Source organism: Mustela nigripes, chromosome 18, assembly GCF_022355385.1.
Source record: "Mustela nigripes isolate SB6536 chromosome 18, MUSNIG.SB6536, whole genome shotgun sequence".
NCBI classification, from domain to species: Eukaryota; Metazoa; Chordata; class Mammalia; order Carnivora; family Mustelidae; genus Mustela; species Mustela nigripes.
Window position 1 is genome coordinate 33,853,871 of NC_081574.1, and position 22,348 is coordinate 33,876,218.

General features: G+C 36.5%; 1 protein-coding gene across 1 annotated transcript in view; it reads right to left on the minus strand.

The window, feature by feature from the left end:
• NSD3 (nuclear receptor binding SET domain protein 3) overlaps positions 1 to 22,348 on the minus strand; it is a 117,921-nt gene that overhangs the window by 15,205 nt on the left and 80,368 nt on the right. The window contains exons 11-17 of the mRNA XM_059384431.1: positions 21,859 to 21,987; positions 20,826 to 20,952; positions 14,713 to 14,910; positions 14,069 to 14,242; positions 9,687 to 9,833; positions 6,107 to 6,263; positions 61 to 263 (exon numbers count right to left, since the gene is read on the minus strand). Coding sequence (XP_059240414.1) covers positions 61 to 263; positions 6,107 to 6,263; positions 9,687 to 9,833; positions 14,069 to 14,242; positions 14,713 to 14,910; positions 20,826 to 20,952; positions 21,859 to 21,987 — 1,135 coding nt within the window. The remainder of the gene's footprint in view (positions 1 to 60; positions 264 to 6,106; positions 6,264 to 9,686; positions 9,834 to 14,068; positions 14,243 to 14,712; positions 14,911 to 20,825; positions 20,953 to 21,858; positions 21,988 to 22,348) is intronic.

The window sequence follows — 22,348 nt, forward strand, 5'->3', positions numbered from 1 at the left end:
AAATCAACCGTGGAGTTGAGCCCCTTAGTTTTGAGCCCCTATAAACATCATTCAACTTACCTTTCTTGAAGGTCTTGTTAATACTAGTCTGTCCCTCAGCAAAGCTTTTATCTCCTTCAACATAAGGGAACACTCTGCCCTGGTGTACCCAATAGTAGTCATGAGAACCAAAGAAGAACACAGGGAAGTCCCCCAAGTCATGCTTAAGGCCCTGGATGTTCAGTGGCACAGACCTGGGATTGCAGATCTCTGCTGGCCACCATCTGAAAACAAAAGCAATTTCAGATCAAGAGAATGAACAAACCATACCATTCTTTTACATGGCTGGCCTGGGGCAAGGGGAAGGTTTTGTACCTGCAATTTTCATTCAGTTTCTTTCTTTTTTTTTTTTTTTTTTTTTTAGATTTTTTTTTTTTATTTGACAGAGAGAAATCACAAGTGGGCAGAGAGGCAGGCAGAGAGAGAGGAAGGGAAGCAGGCTCTCCGCTGAGCAGAGAGCCCGATGCGGGACTCGATCCCAGGACCCTGAGATCATGACCTGAGCCGAAGGCAGCGGCTCAACCCACTGAGCCACCCAGGCACCCTTCATTCAGTTTCTAAGGACAAAAAATTCCTTGTTTATCTTTAACCCTACCAAACCACACATCATTTAAAAACATATTGAGGGGCTTCTGGGTGGTTCAGTTGGTTAAGCATCTGCCTTCGGCTCAGGAATTGAGCCCCACATCAGGCTCCCTGCTAAGTGGGGAGTCTACTTCTCTCTCTCCTTCCCTCCGTCTGCCCCTCCCCACTGCTGTTCTCTCTCTCAAATAAATAAATAAATAAAATCTTTTTTAAAAACCCATACGTATTAGTGAATTAGTGAACACAGACTAAATAAACTATACCCTAAACACCCAATCTAGTTTTTTCTTTAAAAATTAATACTTGATGTTGGGCGCCTGGGTGGTTCAAATGGTTAAGCGTCTGCCTTTGGTTCAGGTTGTGATCCCAGGATCCTGGGATCGAGCCCCATGTCAGGTTCCCTGCTAAGTGGGAAGCCTGCTTCTTCCTCTTCTTCTGCTCCCCTGCTCCTGCTCTTTCTTGATCTCAAGTAAATAAAAAAATCTTTAAAAAAATTAAAAAATACTTGATATAAAGAAATATGTATCATGAACATACAAGTTATAAAGCATAAAAACAGAATAACAATGAACTCACTACCCAGTTTAAGAATCAGAATTTACCATTTTTACTATTTACTTTTTTTTACTATTCCAAACCCAACTTCAATCCTAAAAACGTCATGTGTTCCTCCAAATTTGGCATTCTTAATTCCAAGATTATCTTTCAAGGTATAAATGTTTATTTCTAGTAGTCAAGGGAATCATCTGAGAATAAACAGATGTTATAGTAAAGAATGACCACTTCCATTCAAACAAGCATTTTCTTCTCTCTAATCAACCAGGGTAAATAATTTTTGGTCATATGTATGAGGTTTATGTAAGTATGTATTTCAGAATCTAATTCATCTCACATCATAATGTGAGATTTGGGGCAGGATGAAAACAATGGTTTCATGCAATGACTGACTACACAACAATCACTAAATGAAATCTTTGTGAGTTACAGTTGACAATTTCCAACAATTGGGCCAGTGAAGGGTTAAGTTTTGGTAGTACGTAAAATAATCAGTATGAACAGTAAATACACAAAAACTTAAATTTTTTCCATCTTTTACTTTACAGATGTCTGATAAAACCATTCACTTAATGAGTAATTATATTATTTAGAAGATAAAACATAATTACACTCCCAGATTTATAGTGCAGAACTTGAACATGTTTCATCTAAAAAGTACCCTATAGTCACCTAAGAATGAATTTTTAAAAAGATTTTATTTATTTATTTGACAAAGAGAGAGAGTGCATGTACAGGCAGAGCTCTGTAGGCAGAGGGAGAGGGAGAAGCAGGCTCCCTGCTGAGCAAGGAGCCCAAGAGGGCTTGATCCCAGAACTCAGGGATCATGACCTGAGCTGACAGCAGATACTTAACTGACTGAGCCACCCAGGCAGCCCTAAGAATTAATTTAAAATGTAGGCAAGAGAGGTTTAGTTGGGTGGCTGCGTCAGTTAAGCAACTGATTCTTGATTTCAGCTCAGGTCATGATCACAGGCTCACAAGATCAAGTCCCAAGTCAGGCTTTGAGCTTTGCCCCTGCTGCCCCCACCTCCAGGTCACGTGCTCACTTTTTCTCTCTTAAAAAAAAAGTGAGAGAGGAAAAAAAAAGTAGGCAAGAGTCTGTGCTCAAATTATTAAAACACTATTTTGTGTAATCAGTATTTCAGGAAATGGTTCTTTCTTTCTTTCTTAGGATTTTACTTATTTGAGAGAGAGGGAATGGGGGGAGCAGCAGAGGGAGAGGGAAAAGCAGACTCCCCACTAAGCAGAGAGCCCCATACAGCCTGGGATCATGACCTGAGCCAAAGGCAGACACTTAACTGACTGAGCCACCCAGGTGCCCCAGGAAATGGTTATTTCTAACTCATTTTAAGGTAGTAAGTGTGTACACAATAACTACATTCACTAGGACAATTAGGAAGGGGCACACTTTCTGCCAGGGGTTGTTCTGGGTCCTCCTCACTTCCCCCAGGAGGCTTTGCATTGGGGTAACCAGTTATTGAAAAGAAAACAGCTTCATGTGACCCAGCTGGGCCTGACTGGAAAAAAAAATACATTAAGAATTAGTTCATGGGGGGCGCCTGGGTGGCTCAGTGGATTAAGCCGCTGCCTTCGGCTCAGGTCATGATCTCAGTGTCCTGGGATCGAGCCCCACATCGGGCTCTTTGCTCAGCGGGAGCCTGCTTCCTCCAATTTCTCTGCCTGACTCTCCGCCTACTTGTGATCTTTCTCTCTGTCAAATAAATAAATAAAATCTTTAAAAAAAAAAAAGGAATTAGTTCATGGGGAGGTGAACCATGAGAGATTACGGACTCTGAAAAACAACCTGAGGGTTTTGAAGGGGTGCGGGGAGGGAGGTTGGGGAACCAGGTGGTGGGTATTAGGGAGGGCACGTATTGTATGGAGCACTGGATATGGTGCAAAAACAATGAATACTGTTACCCTGAAAAGAAATTAAAAAAAAAAAAAGAATTAGTTCATGGATGGGAGTCTTTGCAAAGCATGTGAAAATGACCTGACCTGATATAAAATCTCATTGAGCTATGAACCCCAATGAGAGCACTACTTGGGCTTTTTAAAAATGTAATGTGATTAAAATGTAAGTAAGAAAATTAATTGCAGATACTTTCATATTCATAACTTTTTATAAAGGAAATTTGTAATGTACACCATGGTGACATTATAGTTCATAATACTGGATTGTATACATGAAAGTTGCTAAGTGAGTAGACCTTAAAAGTTCTTATCCTATCTCTTCAGAGACTGTTGCCATGGAGATATCATTTCAAAGGCATCTTGAAGTTATTAGAGCCACCTGGTTTTTTTTTTGTTTTGTTTTACTTTTACTTTTTTTGAGGCAAAATTCACCATTTTAAGCATTTTAAGTTGTATATACTATAGTTGTTAGTACATTTGCAATGCTGTGCAACCCACGAGCATTCCCTCCCTACTCCCACCTACCTTGGCCCTTGGCAACCACTAATCTGCTTTCTGTCCCTAATGATTTGCCTAATTTGGTCATTTCATATAAATGGAATTGTTCAATAACAACAAAAAGTTCTTATTACAAGCAAAAAAAATTCTGTAACTATGTGTGTTGCTTAACTAGACTTGTTGTGGTGATGATTTCACAACATATGCAAATACTGAATCAACCTGAAACTAATATGTTATGTCAGTTATATCTCAAAAAAAACAAAAAAACAAAAAAACCCAAACTGAAAAAAGGAATTTAAAAAAGTAGACATTCTGAAATTTATGTGAGGATCTGAAGGCTTCTTACACTGTTTTAGATATTTCTTATATAGAAATGTTTTATCAATTGTCAAACTCACACCCATTCCCCACCCTGGAAAGATATATTTTTAATTATAAAAAGCAGTTGTGATTAAAAATTAAAACAATGCAGAAATGTATAATAGAAAATTTGAAAATGCCTCCCCTTTAATCTTATGCCTCATACTTTAACAATAGATGTATTTCTTTCTGGGTCGAAAAAAAAACCCATATCTATATCTACAATTTTTAAAAAACATGTAAACACATGGAAAGATAATGCATACGCTGTTTAACATCCTCTCTAAATTCAACTATATATTGTGGATATCATCTATGTTACTACAGAGACCAGCATTATCCTCTTATGGTTATGGATATGTTGTAATTTATTTGACAAATCCCAGGTCATGATCTCAGGGTCCTGGAATTGAATCTCACATCAGGCTCTCTGCTCAGCAGGGAGCCTGTTTCCTTCTCTCTCTCTCTGCCTGCCTCTCTGCCTACTTGTGATCTCTCTCTCTGTCAAATAAATAAAATTTTTAAAAAAGAATACTGCAATGAACACTCCTATAAATACATTTTTGCCTCCTTGTCCAATTTTTTCCCCTTAAATTCCTTGAATGGGAAGTGCTAAGTCAAAGCACAGACAGTTACAGTTTTAATGTGATGCCTGAGCAGGGAGACCAATGTGGGGGTCAATGCGGGACTCCTGTGGGACTTGAGACGAAGGCAGCCGCTTAACTGAGTGAACCACCCATGTGCCCTGAGGGTCAGCAATTTTCACGTTTATTTTCTCTTTGCTATTCTTTGGCAAACTGACTCTTTCCCTTCTTTGTCTCTGTTCTTGTTAAGGTATTTGTCTTTTCTTATTAAAGTATAAGTGCAAACTTTTTACTTTGGCTTAACATTTGCTTTTCAAAACTCCTTATCTTTTGCCAGAAGTATAAAATTGTTTATGTATTTAACTGCCAATTTTTTTTGGGTGGGAGGAACTTTGAGGTTTTCTGTCATATGTTAAAAAAAAAAAATAGTGTGTATGAGGGATTGCTTCTCAACCTCAAGGCCCCTTATCTCAGCTAAACACAAAATTTTTGAAGTTAAATAGGTAAGCAAGCAGCAGTATTTAAAACAGAGAAAATGACATAGCCATTGCTAAAATAGTACAGTATGTTTGTTATATATATAATATACATATATAGAAATATCTAAAATCCATTTCTACAGAAATATATTTTACTTAGTATTCTAATTGAATAGCAGATTCTCATTTGTGCTCTCTTGAACAGTATCTATTAGTAAAATGATAAATGTGCCTCAAAATGTAAAATGTGGAGTTTTTAAAAAAATAAATCGCGGGACGCCTGGGTGGCTCAGTTGGTTAAGCAGCTGCCTTCGGCTCAGGTCGTGATCCCAGCGTCCTGGAATCGAGTCCCATATCGGGCTCCTTGCTCGGCGGGGAGCCTGCTTCTCCCTCTGCCTCTGCCTGCCATTCTGTTTGCCTGTGCTCGCTCTCTCCCCCACCCTCTCTCTCTGATAAATAAATAAAATCTTTAAAAAATAAAATAAAATAAATCGCTATTCCTGTTCAGTGGAGGCTTGCTAAGGAGAGCGTTCTTAAAAGGAGAAAGTTTTTTGAAAATAATGACAATCACACATTCTTAGTCTTAAGAACTAAACGCTCTTAATGAAATAATTCCTCTTTAAATTCTAAAAAACTCTCTCCTTGCACGCAGTTTAAAGCTTCTAGCAGGAACTAAAATGGGAAAAGAGAGCTATTTTGGCCAGGATATAGTCTTCATTTTATGAGAAACCAATATGAATGTATTAGGACACAAAGAAAACATCTTCCCTACTACCTACATAAGACATTTTATTCCAAAATCTAGTAGTACACAGTGCATTAGTATAAAATAACTTTCAGAACATAAAAACAAGCCAACCAACCAATTAAAAAAGAAAAAAAATCCAACAACAACTAACCTCCCAGTCCTCTAAAAACTAACTCAAAACAGGTTTCTCTTCTGTTTCTTTCTTTCTTTTTTTTTTTTTTTCAAGGAAGTGGCTCTGTGCTGTTCTACCTATCTCCTTGCCAGTTTGTATTCAGATTATGAACACCTGTGTCTGAACAATGATTGAATACTTCCTCTTTGTCCTTGGAAAAACTTGCCTGTAATTTCCCAATTTGACCCAAACAATCTGCTTGTAATGGAGCTTCTTGCCAGCTTTACAGTCATTACAGTTCCAGCAGCCTTCTGGCATGTCTATGCTCAGGCATTCCGGGTGGAAGGAAGCTGGACACGATTCACAGCAGAGCAATCTTCCACCTTGAAACAAATAAACAGTCTTAATAACTGAGAAAAGAGGAAAGAAAACAAGAAAGAGGAAAGAGAAAGTTATCTTTTAAGTGCATTAACTTTGATTCAAATTGGGGGAAAATAAAGGGACTGAGTCAGGTCTATAGTGATGGATTAAAATAGAAAGCAAATGAACAGATTTAGCTATTTCCAGTCCTTTTCAGGGCTGCATGACCAGAGACTCAAAGCTTTTGAGGAGGATGAAAAACATTACTGAGGTCTTTACCCCTCAGAAAGGTGGGCAGTTGAGGTATCAGTTTTGCAGGCAGCTAAAACTCTTTAACAGATGACATAACAGATGCTTACAATCTTTAGACTGAATAGATTTGAGAGCAGATTTTCAAAGAAATATGTAGCAACTTACTTTCTTTTCTCCTTGGGAGCTAAGAAAGCAAGCAGTGGTCATCTTCATATTTTAATCCAGTACCACAGTTAACTGAATCCCTTTATAATAAAATTAGCAAGAATGAAGATAGCCAATAGGTTGACCGGTACTTTTTTATTTCCCCATAAAAGAATGCAAAAAAGCAAAGGATTGTACTTTCTCAAATTTGTGATAAAACATTATCATTTGCCTTTCCAGTAAAAATAAAGTCAAACAAGCTATACAGCAGTGGTTTGCAACTTTTCATCACCAAGAATCCCCTTTCCCTTCTTCAGGGACTCATTTTTTTTTTTTTTTAATATTTTATCAAAAAAACAAACAAAAAACAACAGCAGCAAAAAGTAAAAAAAACACAAAACCCAAAAAACAAAAAGCCAGCCCAAAACAAACAAACAAACAAACAAACAAAAAACAGAAATCAAAACCCCTGTTAAAGGTAACAATTTCTCCTGTTTTTATTAACCAAAGAAATATATAACTGCCAATCAGAGGTTCTGATCCCAATAGTAAAATTAGTCTTATCACATTAAGTTGTTCAAATCATAGCCAAATATAAAGAATCTTATGCAGCCTTATTTTGCACAAATGTGTGATTCTGTTAGATTTTCTGAAATATTAAACATAGTTCAAAAATTGTTTACATAACTTTTTCTGACTTCATATTGAGAACCACTGCTTTATAGCATAAAACTAAGTAAATGTCACTGTAGAATGAAGTACCACACTCAAGGAGATCCCTCTCCTAGCAAAATCCTCTCCTTTGAAATACACAAAATGATCTCTGGATTAAGACCAAAACAAGTGCAGCAAACAAAACAAAAGAATATTTTTAAGTGCAAAGAAATAAAAGAGATTTGGGGGCAGGTTAGCTATTTCTAACAGGTATTTCAACAAGTGACAGAGAAGGATGTTAACCACTGAAGATAAAATATAACACAGACATTTACGGAAAAAGAAAAAAATTAATTCTATTAGAAAATCAGGTCCGTAACCCATGAATATACGGAGATTTAAAATCTCATAAGCAAAAGGTTAAGAGCCCTCTACACAACTTTATGAAATCACAGCTCCAACCTTTTGAGGGTTTGCTATCAATTTTCCAGAAAATCTTTTCTTCCTGTAGACTTTCAAACGTCTAACTGATTAACAAAAAACAAAAAGAAAATCCATATTACAATCAGGGATGAAATAAATTACTATATTTCCTCTGCTTAAAAGATTTTGCTTTAATCATTGAGATTTTTTCCCTTCGCAGTTTCAATATGGATTCATTGTTCCAATTCTCCAAGCTACAGATTAGCTACCTGAATGCTCTTAGCCTAGGTAGGGAATTCGGTTAAATTTCAAGTAAAAATGAGATAACTGACTTCTCCATCAGAAAGGAATGACCAGTAGGGAAAGGAGTCTTAGCAAACTGCTTTAGAGTACATGTGATTATTAGAGCTGATGTGGAAAAGTCAGCCTGGCCATTTTTTAACATAATGGAATAGACCTTAATTAAAATTAAAACTTAAAAGACTTATTTCAGAGGAAATACAGACCCAGAATCGTCAATGAAAATCACCGTGATTTTTTGACAAAAAATACACAAGAAAAATGAAAATATGAACAATCCACCTTGGTGCTATGCAAGAAAACTGCTTTAGGATGCAAGAAGTAAGACATGGCTCAAGCTAAGCAAAGAGAGGGCTCAAAATAATTTCAATTCATGTCAAGGTCAATACTGAGTACTGAAAACAACATAAGAAACAATTGAATTAATCTAATTTTATAAAGGCGCCAGTAGGAAACAAGGCATTTCCCAAAATGAATGCCTCGGGTAGTCTAATTTTATTGCATTATGGAGTTAGTCAGACTGCTCTGTCCATCTTTGTTTTAGAAGTAGGTGGTATCACCAGTCAGGTGACATCCTCTGACTTCAACGGAAAAGAAACAAACAAGCAAGCAAGCAAGCCAATACTCTCTCCGAGCTACTTCTCCACAGGTTCTAGTCACCCTGTTTAGTTAGTTGTATTTTCTTTAGTCATGGGTTGCCATTTCAGATGTCTGACAAAGAAAAAAGATACATCAAGCAGGCAACACAATGAATGAAAAAAAAAACTTATTTCAAATATACCCAGTCTATTAGGTATGTATTAATTTTTCTTTAAAGATTCTGAACCTGGACCCCAGATCATAAAGGGAATGTATACAGGAAAAGCCCTTCACCTTCCTGATAATTCATTTTACCCTCTCAGAATAATAACTCCCTAAGTAATACAGTACTGTTAAATTACTTTTTCCCTGTGTTACAAGTAGGCTATGTAAGGCTAAATACAAGGAATGGGTTTCTTCTACAGGTTAAATTAACTGGGAGAATAGAAATATACATTTAGCTCTTGGTTCTCTGTAGATAAATTACCCATAAGCAATTCTTCAGTTGAGCTGGGTCGCCTTTCAATACCCATTTGGGTCAATCTCCCCAGTCTCCTAAGAGAAGGGCAACTAGTTTTCATAGCATCTTAATAAAAACATTTAAGAAACAAAAGGACAGCATAGACCCTAAAATCAAAATTTTAAGTATAAATCTCTTGGTCTCCCTCTTTTAATAACCTACCCTCATTTTTTAGCTGAAAGTTCAGAACAATTTACGTCACGTCTATTCTTTTCTAACATGAATGGTAGTTCTACATCAGGCAGAAGAGAAAGAGCCTTTGGAATATCTTTCTATATATAAAGCAAAATCCTAGCCTTTCAATTTTAATAACCCACAGATACATGGAATGTGTGAGAATTTATTCAAGGAGAAGAGTATAAGTAGGTAAGAATTTGTAATAATGGAATTATTTTAAGCCCTTTTTAATAATGTTGCAGCCATATGAAGACACAGTCACAACCACCAAGGTAGAATTTACCAAAAGCAACAGATGGTGCTTGACAGGCATACATTTCCCCCCTTCATTTAAAGAGAAAAAAAAAAAAAAAAAGGAAATGCAAAAATAAAAGAGATAAACTATTTTGATTATTACCTTTCTCACATTTCTTTTTGGAAGCTGACGAAGAAGGAATCATAGGTAATTTCATCAACTCTGCACGATTTGATTCATTCAGTAGGTAGTGGGACTTATAGGCATATGAACTGAACATGGGGTCTGAATGATCCTGAACTATCAGCCCTATACGAAACAAACAGAAAGAGATGAGCTGCAATGAAACTACCCATGATTCCATGAGGGAAAAAAAATAAACCAACACCTATTATGCAGCTGTGCTAAAAGTTGGGGGTGGGGGAAAGAGAATATGAAGAAAAAGAAAGATCTGACGGAAGAGTGTTGCCAGAATTGTTTAAGGGAGTTTGAGCTACTCAGTACCTTATCCCTTATCCCTACACACCCAGAAGAAAACTGCAAGTTAATTTGGAGATATAAACTGCATTTGACATCATACTTAAAACCCCCTATGGAAGACAAAGCTACATTCCTTAATATTTACAAGTACTATGATGACAATCCAAAGAAATAAAATGACATGTCACCTAATAGCAAGTAAGTTATTTACATAACATGGTAGAGACACTGATCCACCTTCAACGTATCAAGTAATACCGAAAGGCAGAGTTGAGTCTCTCCTGGTCTCTAGTCATATCTTGAGATAATCTCAAATTAATTCCAGCTTTCTCCACCAGATAATGAAGGTGTTCTCTATCAGCATGATACGTGATTCTAAAGGAGCCATAATTTGTTGAACTTCACTAAGGTAACGCAAACCATTTACACTTCTCCCTGCCATGATATAAAGTGATAACCAACCCAAGGGTTTATTAAGACAGTTCTTCTGACGTACCAATCCAGCTATCCTATTTGGAGGGAAACAGAAGATCTGCTCTAACCCACTTGTGACACCCACTTCTCCTCTCCCTCCCATCCACTTACCCTTTGCTGAGTTCATTACAGGCCACTCCTAAACCTAGGGAAGTGAGACCAGGGAACATTTCTGTTTCGTGATTAGACAGTTTACAGTGATCTGGACTTCACAATACAGATCATGACAGAAGTTTTATAGAGATCATTTTGAGAAGAGGTAAGAGTTTTGTTTTTCAAGGGGTTACCATTTCTTTTTGCCATGGGTGCTACCCTACACTGAGAAGATTTAAGAAACATCTCTGAACTGGAGGACAGAATGGAACTTAAAATTGCTAACTGGTAATAGCATAAAAGTCTTCTAAAAAAGGTTATATAATGTCAAATGAATTTTATGCATTTAATAGAGAGAAGCAGTGTAGTGTAAAAAACAGTGGGACTGAAATGAGAAAGACAGGGTGCAAATGTTAGTCCCTCTATTTAAACTTCTGCGACCTTTAGGTAAATTATGTAATCTGTGCTTCAGTGTTCTAATCCACATAAAATGGGGAAATAACTCCTTAAGGCAACTGTGACAGTTCATTCATATTGCATATCCAGTAGAGTTTGATTTACAGATACCAAAAAATTGTTAGTATTTATTAAAATGAAAAGAAAGCCTTAATCTACCTTCTCCATTATAAATTACCATTACAAAGAAAGGGAGAGAATGTTAGTAACTTGATTTTACAACACCCACCACCGCCACCATCCCTGTCCAGATTGGAAGGAATCCCTAAAGGATGTATGTACACTACACTGAAATATGACTGAACATAGAATGTTCTATGGCACCATGAGGGTCAGGGGAGGAGTAATGTTCCTCTGAACCTTGAAACATTTCTAAAAACATTTCTGGATATTTATTCAGTCCTTAAGAATTAGGTGAATGGGGGCGCCTGGGTGGCTCAGTGGGTTAAGCCACTGCCTTCAGCTGGGGTCATGATCTCAGGGTCCTGGGATCGGCTCTCTGCTCAGCGGGGAGCCTGCTTCCTTCTCTCTCTCTCTGCCTGCCTCTCTGCCTGCTTGTGATCTCTCTCTGTCAAATAAATAAATAAAATAAATAAAATCTTAAAAAAAAAAAAAAAGAATTAGGTGAATGATTTTAAACAACCAATAACCATGAACTAAGAAAAATCCTTTGAAAGGAGGGCAAAACTCCATATAAGGCAAGAAACAAAGGCAAAACAAAGTTTTCTAATACCAAAACATACACAATTAAAGCCTCCTTTTTCATGTGTGGATTAGTACAATCAGGTCTCTCTCTCTCTCTTTTTTTTAAGGAGACCTCTGTAAAAACTGATGAGAGAACACATATTATTTACTTGTAAAAACTGTTGGACTTAGCCTTCTCAAATCCCAATATCTGATCTATTTAGAATAAATTTCTATAAACTGCTGGAAAGGAAAATGAAAGTTTCTCTTTACAAAGTTTCATAGTTAAAATATTTGAGAATTAAATAATCTTGATTACAAAGGCATTTAAGTATAGTATATCTTTCAGATATCTGTCAAACTGATAAGATACAGATACAGATCCTGTAAAACATGAGTTTTCCCCTAATTTGCATTACTTCAAGCTTTTACTCATGGCATTTAAGTTAAACTTATAATGGTTAGTCTCTATAAAACTAGGCTCCTTGACAAAGGGCCATTTTTCTGCCTATTGAAAATGCCAGTTTTAAATGTTTCTCAATTGTTGAATGAAAAGAAAGAAGTGGTTAATGTACTGATGGTACTTGATTCAGAATGTACTCCAAGTAAGCCAACATGATAATTATAAAGTTGACACTTAAAATGTTGGCTCAGGGGTGCCTAGGTAGCCCAGTCAGTTAAGTGGTTGCCCTGGGATTGAGCCCCGCATCTGGCTCCCTGCTTGGAGAGCCTGCTTCTCCCTCTGCCTCCCCACCCCTCTGCTCATGCGCACCCCCCCTCACTCTCTTGCTGTTGCTCTATCTCAAATATATAAATTTAATAAAATAAAATGTTGGCTCAGTTACACACTCTCTAGCATGAGTCCTAGTAAAAGCAAGTAATATTAAGTGCCCAGCAACACAGAATAAAACATTTACAAGGTGATAACAGACTTCATGTTATCACTGACACTCATCTGTGTGAAGTCTCTAAAGCTAGCCAGTCAGTTGATAACTCACTATTTCTAAACTACCATTACTTTCTTGGGCATGGGGAGACCGTAAAGACATCAGGGGTGACTTTTTATTTCTTTGGATGATTTTGAATCCTTTCTGCCACCTATTATAATGTGGCACAAAACATTTCAGACCTACTCCTCCAGGTAACAGCCAGGTTTCAGAGCAGAATACAGCTGTTCTTACTCTGCTAGAGAAAGACACAATGTTCCCTCTCTTAATGGGAGACAGCCCCAAGTGCTCACCACAAACTCTGGCAAACTGAAGGCTGTACATACAATGGACTCAGCTGGCTGCCAGAAGGGCTGCCACTTACTTGATCTTTTACTACCAACCTCCTCTGGCTATTTTTTTTTTTTTTTTTAAACAAAAGACACAAAACCAAAACAACTCAAGATCTGTCACACTACCTAAATTCTATTTTAAAATACTTTATAGTACTTTCACTAAATTAAAAGAACTATCTCCTAAAGCAAAAAACAAAAAACCAAATAAAACCAAAACCAAACCAAACACCTCATCTTCAGCTTAGTCTAAATATAATTTAGTAAGTTTGATACACCTTGGAGTCCTTTCAATTATTTCACCACTAGGGTAAGTTCAGAAAACTTGGCACTTGTACTTAAAAAAATAAACAACCAAAACCAAAAACAAACCAAATTGCATTAGGGGATATTCATTAATTTCTAAAATGTTTAATAAATACTAGAGGTTGTTTTATTATAATATAGCTGAGACACTCTGTAAAACTGAATATTCTGTAATATATTCAACTAAAGAAATTCTATTTTATATTTATTACAAACTCAAGTTCACTGACCCCCTCAGGGACACAATATTGCTCTTACTTGATCAATCTCTTGGCATACTTAAATATCAACAGGTGGCAAGTAAGAAAGCTTGTATTGCTGGCTCTTAGCTACCACCACCAAATATGTTGTCTTGGCTGTATCCCATCAGGCCTTCTTCAATGCCAGACCAAAATATGATAAAATACAACATAAACAATTAAAAAATAAATGTGCTCCTCTTGCCTTCCAAGTGAAATCTCAATCAGGCAAAAACTCTGGATTAAAGAATATGACATGGGAAGAGTCTACTTTGAATAGAATTGTTTACAGAAGGGAATAGATTAATCTTTTGATGCTCCATACAGAAACACTAAGAACTTATCTGTAATTCTAAATTATTCAAAAAATGCAGACATTAGAGAAGAATTAATGTTCTAACAATTTGAAAGTTTAATGTTACAAAGGGACTACTGAAAAGTGTTACTCTCTCAGGGATATTACTGAAACTCTAGTTTGATGGAGAAATATGCCAATGAACTCAAAGAAAGAAAGGGAAAGGACTGACACTCACCTCTCGCACAAACGAAACAAAAGCCTACATTTATGGCAGAGGAAGAACTGCTGCTCCGTTTGGAATGATTACTACAGATGAGCATGTAGGAGGATACAAATATGCTGCCGGCAGCAATGCAAGCATCTCCAGAGTGATAGGCTACTGGACATCTCAAACATCGCATCATGCGACCTGTTTAAAGACAAACCAGAAAAAACAAAATCTACATAATTAGGAATCAGCTGGCTATAAATGAGCTTTTTGGATTTGGGCTCTTTTGGGTTCCATGTGATGCTGTTATGGTAAGATAATATTTTTCTCCATACATGTGGCTCTATTATTCCTATGCAGGACCCTAAATGCAGGACCCATTGAGAGATCACTCAAAGAAAAACTTGTTTGCTCCAGTGCTGGAGAGATGACGGTCTCAAAACCACCTGTGAAAGAAAGTTTCAAGGGTAACTTTGAATGTATGGAATTTTCTTCTCATGATCTGAATTAGAACCTAATCTCTACTTACCGTTGCTATTGTGGCTGAGCGGTTGTATCTACAGATGCAGAGATGGATAATTACCTAATACTCTTCAAAATGATATGCTTATTATTAGCTACTGCACTTAAAAAGAAAAAAACCTTAGTCCCCCTTTTTAACTCTGTTTTACCTTTACTTGCTTTGTAGATATCTTTCTCCATGGAACAGGCAGAGCAACAGTGCTGAGGACAGCGGAATCCTTTTGATTCAAAGATGGCAGTGGGGAATTTGCGGACACAGGCTTCATGATAAAATTTCCCACAAGCGCCAACAGAACAACGCTTCACATCTGTACCAGACACTTTACATGAAAAACAAGGGTGCTGTCCTGAAAAATTGGTTGAGAAAACACAGATTAAATAAAGCATATTCTTTTTAAATAGAAGCGGAAAATGACATCAAAGAGCTACTCCCCCAAAAGACAGTAGTATTATGTGTAAGAATTTCACATACAAAAAAGGTATTGAAAAATAAGTCATTAAATTAAAAGCTTATTTATTTTAATTCATTTTTAATTTTAATTTTAGTTAATTTACAGTGCAACGCTGGTTTCTGGAGAATTCAGTGACTCATCACTTACATGCAACACCCAGTGCTCATTAAAAAAAGTGCCCTCTTTAATACCCATCACCCATCTAGCCTATTCCCCACCCCCTCTCTCCATCACCCAGCAGTTTATTTTCTATAGTTAAGAGTCATTTATGGCTTGTTTCCCTCTCTCTTTTTAGTTTTCCCTCTTCCCATGTTTATCTGTTTTCTTACTTAAATTCCTCACGAGTGACAGCATATGGTATTTGTCTTTCTCTGACTTACTTCACGTACCATAATGCACTCTACCTCCATCCACATCATTGCAAATGGCCAGATTTCATTCTTTTTGATGGCTGAATAATATTCCATTACACACACACACACACACACACACACACACACACACACACACACACGTTCTTTATCCATTCATCAGTTGATAGACATTTGGGCTCTCTCCATAGTTGGGCTATTGTTGAAAATGCTGCTATACACATCGGGTACACGTATCCCTTCCAATCCGTATTTTTGTATCCTTTGGTAAATACCTAGTAGTACAATTGCTGGATCATAGGGTGGTTCTAGTTTTAACTTTGTTAGGAACCTCCAAACTGATCTCCAGAGTGGCTGCACCAGTTTGCATCCTAACAAGAGGGTTACCCTTTCTCTGCATCCTTGACAACATCTGTTGTGTCTTGTGTTATTAATTTCAGCCAGGTGGTATCTCATAGTGGTTTTGATTTGTATTTCCCTGATGATGAGTGATGTTGAACATCCTTTCATGTGTCTGTTCGCCATCTGGATGTATTCGTTGGAAAAGTGTCTATTCATGTCTTCTACCCATTTATTAAACGGATTATTTGTTTTGGGTGTGAGTTTGATAAGTTCTTTATAGATTTTGGATACTAACATTCTATCAGCTATATCATTTGAAAATATCTTCTCCTATTTAATAGGCTGCTTTTTAGTTTTGTTCATTGTTTCCTTTACTGTGCAAAAGATCTTTATCTTGATAAAGTCCCAAAAGCTCATTTTTGCTTTTGTTTCCCTTGCCTATGGCAACATGTCCAATAAGAAGTCTCTAAGGCTGTGTTCAAAGAGGTTTCTACCTGTGTTTTCCTTTAGGATTTTTATGGTTTCCTGTCTCACACTTAAGTCTTTCATCTATTTTGAATGTATTTTTGTGTATGATGTATGAAGCGGTCCAGTTTCATTCTTTTGCATGTGGCTGTCCGGTCTGCCCAACACCATTTGTTGAAGAGACTGTCTTTTTTCTATTGTATACTCTTAACTGCTTTGTTGAAGATTAGTTGACCATACAGTTTGTGGGTCCATGTCTGGGCTCTCTGTTCTGTTCCACTGATCTATGTGTCTGTTTTTTGTGCCAGTACCATACTGTTCTGATGACCACAGCTTTGTAATATAGCTTGAAGTCCAGAATTGTGAGGCTTTCAGAATTGCTTTGGCTATTTGGGTCTTTTGTGGTTCCATACAAATTTTTAGGACTGCTTGTTCCAGCACTGTGAAAAATTCTGGTGGTATTTTGACAGGCATTGCATTAAATGTGTAGATTGTTTTCGGTGGTACAGAAATTTTAACAATGTTTTTTCTTCCAATCCATGAGCATGGAATGCTTCAAGGGTTATTTAATAAATTTGGCTAGAATAATTGATTTGCTAGAATAATTGATCAATCTGGAGATAAGGCACTAAAAAAAAATTTAGATCTTCACTTCTCACTCGATAATAAAATTAATCCATAGAAAACCCAGAACAGAATTTTTCAACATATGGGAGGTGAGAGTGGGAAGGTCTTCCCAACCAAGAATAAGTAAAAGAAATTACCAAAGACAAGACAGATTCCATTAGTCACTTACAATTTCCTAAAACAGACATAAAACGAAAACTCATAATCCTAATGTAAAACAAAATCACAACTGTACATCTTATTCAAACTGTAGTAAATCAAGAACAAAGAGAACAAAGAAAAATAAAATTTATTTATTAAAACAAATACTAATAATACCCACAGAAAAGACAATGAATGACCTTCTAAGAAGCAACAGTAAGACTGAGAGCTGACAGCAAGGGAAAAATGGAAGTCAGAAAACAATGAGACATTATCTCTAAAGGGCTGAAAGAAAACTGTTACTAAGCCACCATTTTATATCCAGTAAAGGCACTCTTCATGAATGAAGTGAAATTAATATACACTGGGAAGGATTAAAAAATCCAACAGTTGTTTTTTTGAAAAAGATTAATAGGGCGCTTGGGTGGCTCAGTGGGTTAAGCCGCTGCCTTCGGCTCAGGTTATGATCTCAGGGTCCTGAGATCCAGTCCCGCATCGGGCTCTCTGTCCAGCAGGGAGCCTGCTTCCCTTCTTCTCTCTCTGCCTGCCTCTCTGCCTACTTGTGATCTCTGTCTGTCAAATAAATAAATAAATAATTTTGTTTTTTAAAAAGAGTGATAGTATAAGAACTTACTAGGCATGTATTTATATTTTCTACACGCAAAGTATCTGTCTTTTGATAAATAAAAGAAAACTTTCTAAATGATCGTAAACGATAGTTTGAAACTTTTACTCCTAATCTGTTAGAAAGATAACAAATTAGTATCAAAGTAATTTTCATTTTCATGTAATAATAAATAAATCGAAAGCAATCTTTAAAAGATTATTTATTTATTTACTTATTTATTTCAGAGAAAGTGTGTGTGTGTGTGTGTGTGTGTGTGTGTGTATGAGAGAGAGAGCGTGTAGGGGGAAGGGCAGGAAGGAAGGAAAGTGAAAGAATCTCAAGCAGACTTTGAGCTGAGTATGAAGCCCTACGTGGGGCTCAATCCCACAACACTGAGATCATGACCTGAGCCAAAATCAAGAGTGGGATGCTCAACTGACTGAGCCACCCAAGCATCCCCAAAAGCAATTTTTTAAAAATTAAAAAATTGTCTTTCAAATTGTTGTTTAAAATGTACAATATAGAATTTAACATTTTAACCATTTCTGAATGTACAGTTCCATGAATTAAATACTCACTATTTTGCAACCGTCACCACTATCTCTCTCCAGGATTTTTTCATCATTCCATCCTGAATTTCTATACCCATTTAAACAATAACTCCCCATTACTCTCTGGTAAAAACTAAACAAACAAACAAACAAACAAAAAAACCACTCCAAACAAACAAAACAAAACAATAACAAAAACAGCACCTTGGTAAAAACTGCTCTACTTTCTGTCTCTATAAATTTTACTACTCTAGGTAACTCATAGAAGTGCAATCAAATAATATTTGTCCTTTGTGACTATCTTATTTTATGTACAGTCATCTCCTCGAGGCTCATCCATGTTATAGAATGTATTAGAATTTCATTTTAAAAAAACATCCTACGGCATGTACATACCACATTTTATCTATCCATTCACTCATCAGTGGACACTTGGATCATTTCCACCATTTGGCTATTATGAATAATGCTGCAGTGAATATGGGTGTACAAATATCTGTTTGAGTCTCTACTTTCTGTTCTTTTGGGTATACACCCAGAAGGGGAATTGTTGAATCATACCGTAAATCTATGTTTTAATTTTTTGAGGAACTGCCAAACTCTTTTCCACAGAGGCTGTACCATGTTACTTTCCTGCTGACAGCATACAAAAATTCCAATTTCTCCATATCCTGACCAACACTACTACTTCTTCTTCTTCTTCTTTTTTAAATAATAGCCATTGCAGTGGCATCTCAGGTGATTTTAATTTTTATCTCCCTGATTACTAATGGTGTTGAACATTTTTTCATGTGTTTATTGACCAATTTGTAGATCTTCCTTGAAGGAATGCCTATCCAATTCCTTTGTCCAATTGGGTTGTTTGGGTTTTTGTTGCTGAATTGTTAGTTCCTTACACATTCCGGACATTAATCCCTTTTCAGACATGGAATTTGTCAATACTTTCTCCCATTTTATGGGTTGCTTTTTCAGTTTGTTCATGGTGTTCAAAGTTTTTAATTTTGATAAAGCTCAATTTGTTTATTTTTTCTTTTGTCGCCCATGCCTTTGGTGTTGTATCTAGAAAATCAATGTCAAAACCAATGTTATGAAGTTTTCCCCCTATGTTTTCTTCTAAGATTTTTATAGTTTTAGCTCATATGTTTTGGTCTTTGATCCATTTGAATTAGTTTTTATACACTGTTGTTAGGTAAAGTTTCAACTTCATTCTTTTGCATGTAGATATCCAGTTTTCCCAGCACCATTTGTTGAAAAGACTGTCCTTTCCCATTGAATAGTCTTTGCATCCTTGTCAAAAAATCATTTGACCAAATGTGTGAATGTTTATTTCTGGGCTCCTTATTCTATTCCACTGGTTTATAATTCCGCCTTCATGCCAATACCACATTGTTTTAATTACTGTAGCATTGTAGTAAATTTTTATTTTTCAAGCTAAAAAAAATTATTATTATCATTATTTTTGCTTTGTAGCAAATTTTTAAATCAGGAAGTAAGTCTTCCAACTTTGCTCTATGTATCGTTTTTAAAGAAAATTTCTCTTTTAAATTTTCTAATAGATGTGGGCCAAAGTAGATTATATCTCGAGTTTGTTGGCACAATTCTGCTCTGCTGAGTTCTAGAGTTAGGAGAGAAGCCCTCAGAGTATTCTAATACCACAAAATATGGTCCTTCCTATCAGTAGTTTATAACAGAGATTGCAACTTAAGTGCTTAAAGGGGCCAGGCAGATTACCTAAGTGACTGGAGTGATAGGATTTTAGAAAAAGATGATAGAGAATGTGGGGAACCAGGAATATGTGCCTGATTCTTGTTCACACACTGAAAACACATTTTGAGAGACGAATAAAAGAATGTGCAGCTAATCTGACCCTGAGGCTGCCAGTGGCAAACTGTTCAAAAATTTTACTGCAGAGTCTAAATGTAATAAATAATATTTTATATAGGGGAAAATACAAGTTACAGGTTCAAAACAGCTTTTATAGCTTAATTTTTCCATGTGTATGTATGTAAGTATCTGTGTTAGGATATATGACATAGGAAATACAACCTTCACCCTACTTAGTCAAGTCAGTAGAAGGCAATAATAAAGTGTAAAGAATCTGGGGTTAAGCTACTTCCCGGGCTTAAATCTCAGTTTCATTATATGTTGCCTTTTGACTTTGGGTAAAGTGTTAAACTTTCTCCACAAATTATTTTGATCAGCAGTAGTCTGTATGAGGTAGGAGTAAGAAAAAATGGTGAATCCAAAACCCCCAGTATCCAAAAAACAACTTCCAGTAGTTCCACCTTTCCAATAAAAATATAGGAACCCTGGTTATAGATTGTGATTGATGCTTATTCCAGTCTTTAATATTAAAGTCAAGGGACTTTAACCCAATCTATTTAACACAAAACTCACAAACCCATCTAAAAAATAATTCAATCTACATATTTTGCATAGTTGTTTTGATACAAATCCATCTCAATGATTTGATAGATTTCACGATAAAAGCACAGGTAAGAGGGAATTTGAAAGTAATACTGCTAACCACTCTTTGGATTTTAGGAATCCCAATCTCTGAATGGTCTTAATTTGCTGAAATATCTATGGGAGTGGGGGATGAGAGCTACGTAACAGTGGTAAAAGAACTAGATGTCATGGGGGATGCTGGCATGGCGCATTCCTTCCTACCTGTCTTTTCGTATTGATCAAACTAAGTAAACTTACCGGTTTTACATTCCACACAGATAAACTTTCCATCAGGGAGTGATGCCAATCCCAGGCACTCCAGGTGAAAGTGTTTGCAGCACTCTCCCTCACAGGGGATCAGAGAGTCACCAGAGTTTTCACAGATCTGCAATATGGCAAAAAGCAGTAGTTCTCAAACTTTAGCAGCCATCAGAATCACTTGTGGGGTCTGTTAAGACTCAGACTACTGGGTCCCTCTCCCAGTTTCTGATTCAGCAGATCTAGGGTGGGGCCCAAGAATTTGCATTTCTATCAAGTATTCTGACAATGCTGATGCTGCTCGTCCTTGGTCCTCACTTTAAGAACCGTTAAAGTTAATTTTTAATTTTTTTTTAAAGTTTTAATTTTAATTCCACTTAGTTAACACAGTCCTACATTGGTTTCAGGTGTATAATAGAGTGATTCAACAATCCCATACACCATCCACTGCTCATCATGACAAAATAATAAAAATATAGGGAGACTCCTATATTTAATACATTTAAAAAAAAAAAAAAGAACCATTGAATTAGATAACTATTTCCAGACCCAATATGGTATAAAGTTTAAAAGGCATACTTCTTTCATGATTCCTTCTTTGGAATCTGCACTACTTGAACCTTTCTTCACAGTGCAAAGCAGTGTTTTTCAAAAAGGGTAAATATACATCACAAGAGGTAATACCAACTTAAATTTAGGAAAATGTTTTTTAAAATAAATCATCTGCCATTTACTTTTTTGGTAAGTAAGCTCTAGGCCCAACATGGGGCTCGAACTCACAAACCCAAGGATCAAGAGTTCCATGTGCTACCGACTGAGTCAGCCAGATATCCCCCATGTACCTCTAATTGATAACTGAGTATCACAATGAAGACCGGCACTTGTGTGGGCAGAAAAGAGCCAGACATGGCTTTTACCTATAGCTTTAAAGTAATATAATGTAGAAAGATATTACTTTCTCCAGCTGAAGGATAAGTATATTACTGGCGGACTGTTAACAGCAATTATTTCAAGCTATCCGTCGCTGGCCTACCTGACACACAGTGTCCTTCCTACTGACTCCAACGCCTCTTCTTGACAAACTTGAATCCACGGACTGCACATCAGAAACATCTGCATCTGCAGTAGCGGAAGGGCTATCTACTTGCTTTCCAAAGCCTACCTACATGGAAAACATAACACTTTGTAAGAAAAATGAAAGAAAAATTTCCTTCAAGTGAGGTGCTATGAAAATCCTACCAAGATTTGCTCAAATAAACCTTGACACACCTCTTTATTTTCCCTTTCTTTCTAAAACCCCTGGATACCATTTGCCTAATGTTTTGAGAGAAACAGTAGTTGAAATTTAAAAACACAGAAACTATGTTTGTTACATAAGAGATCAGCAAAATTAAGACACTTGTAAATTACAAGATAACCAAACTGATTCATTCACTGAGTATTTAAAAATTCCACAGTCTCCCCAAATAAGTCAGGCAAAGCATTTTGTACATCTTGCAAAGCAAAAGAGAGCAAGGTGCCCC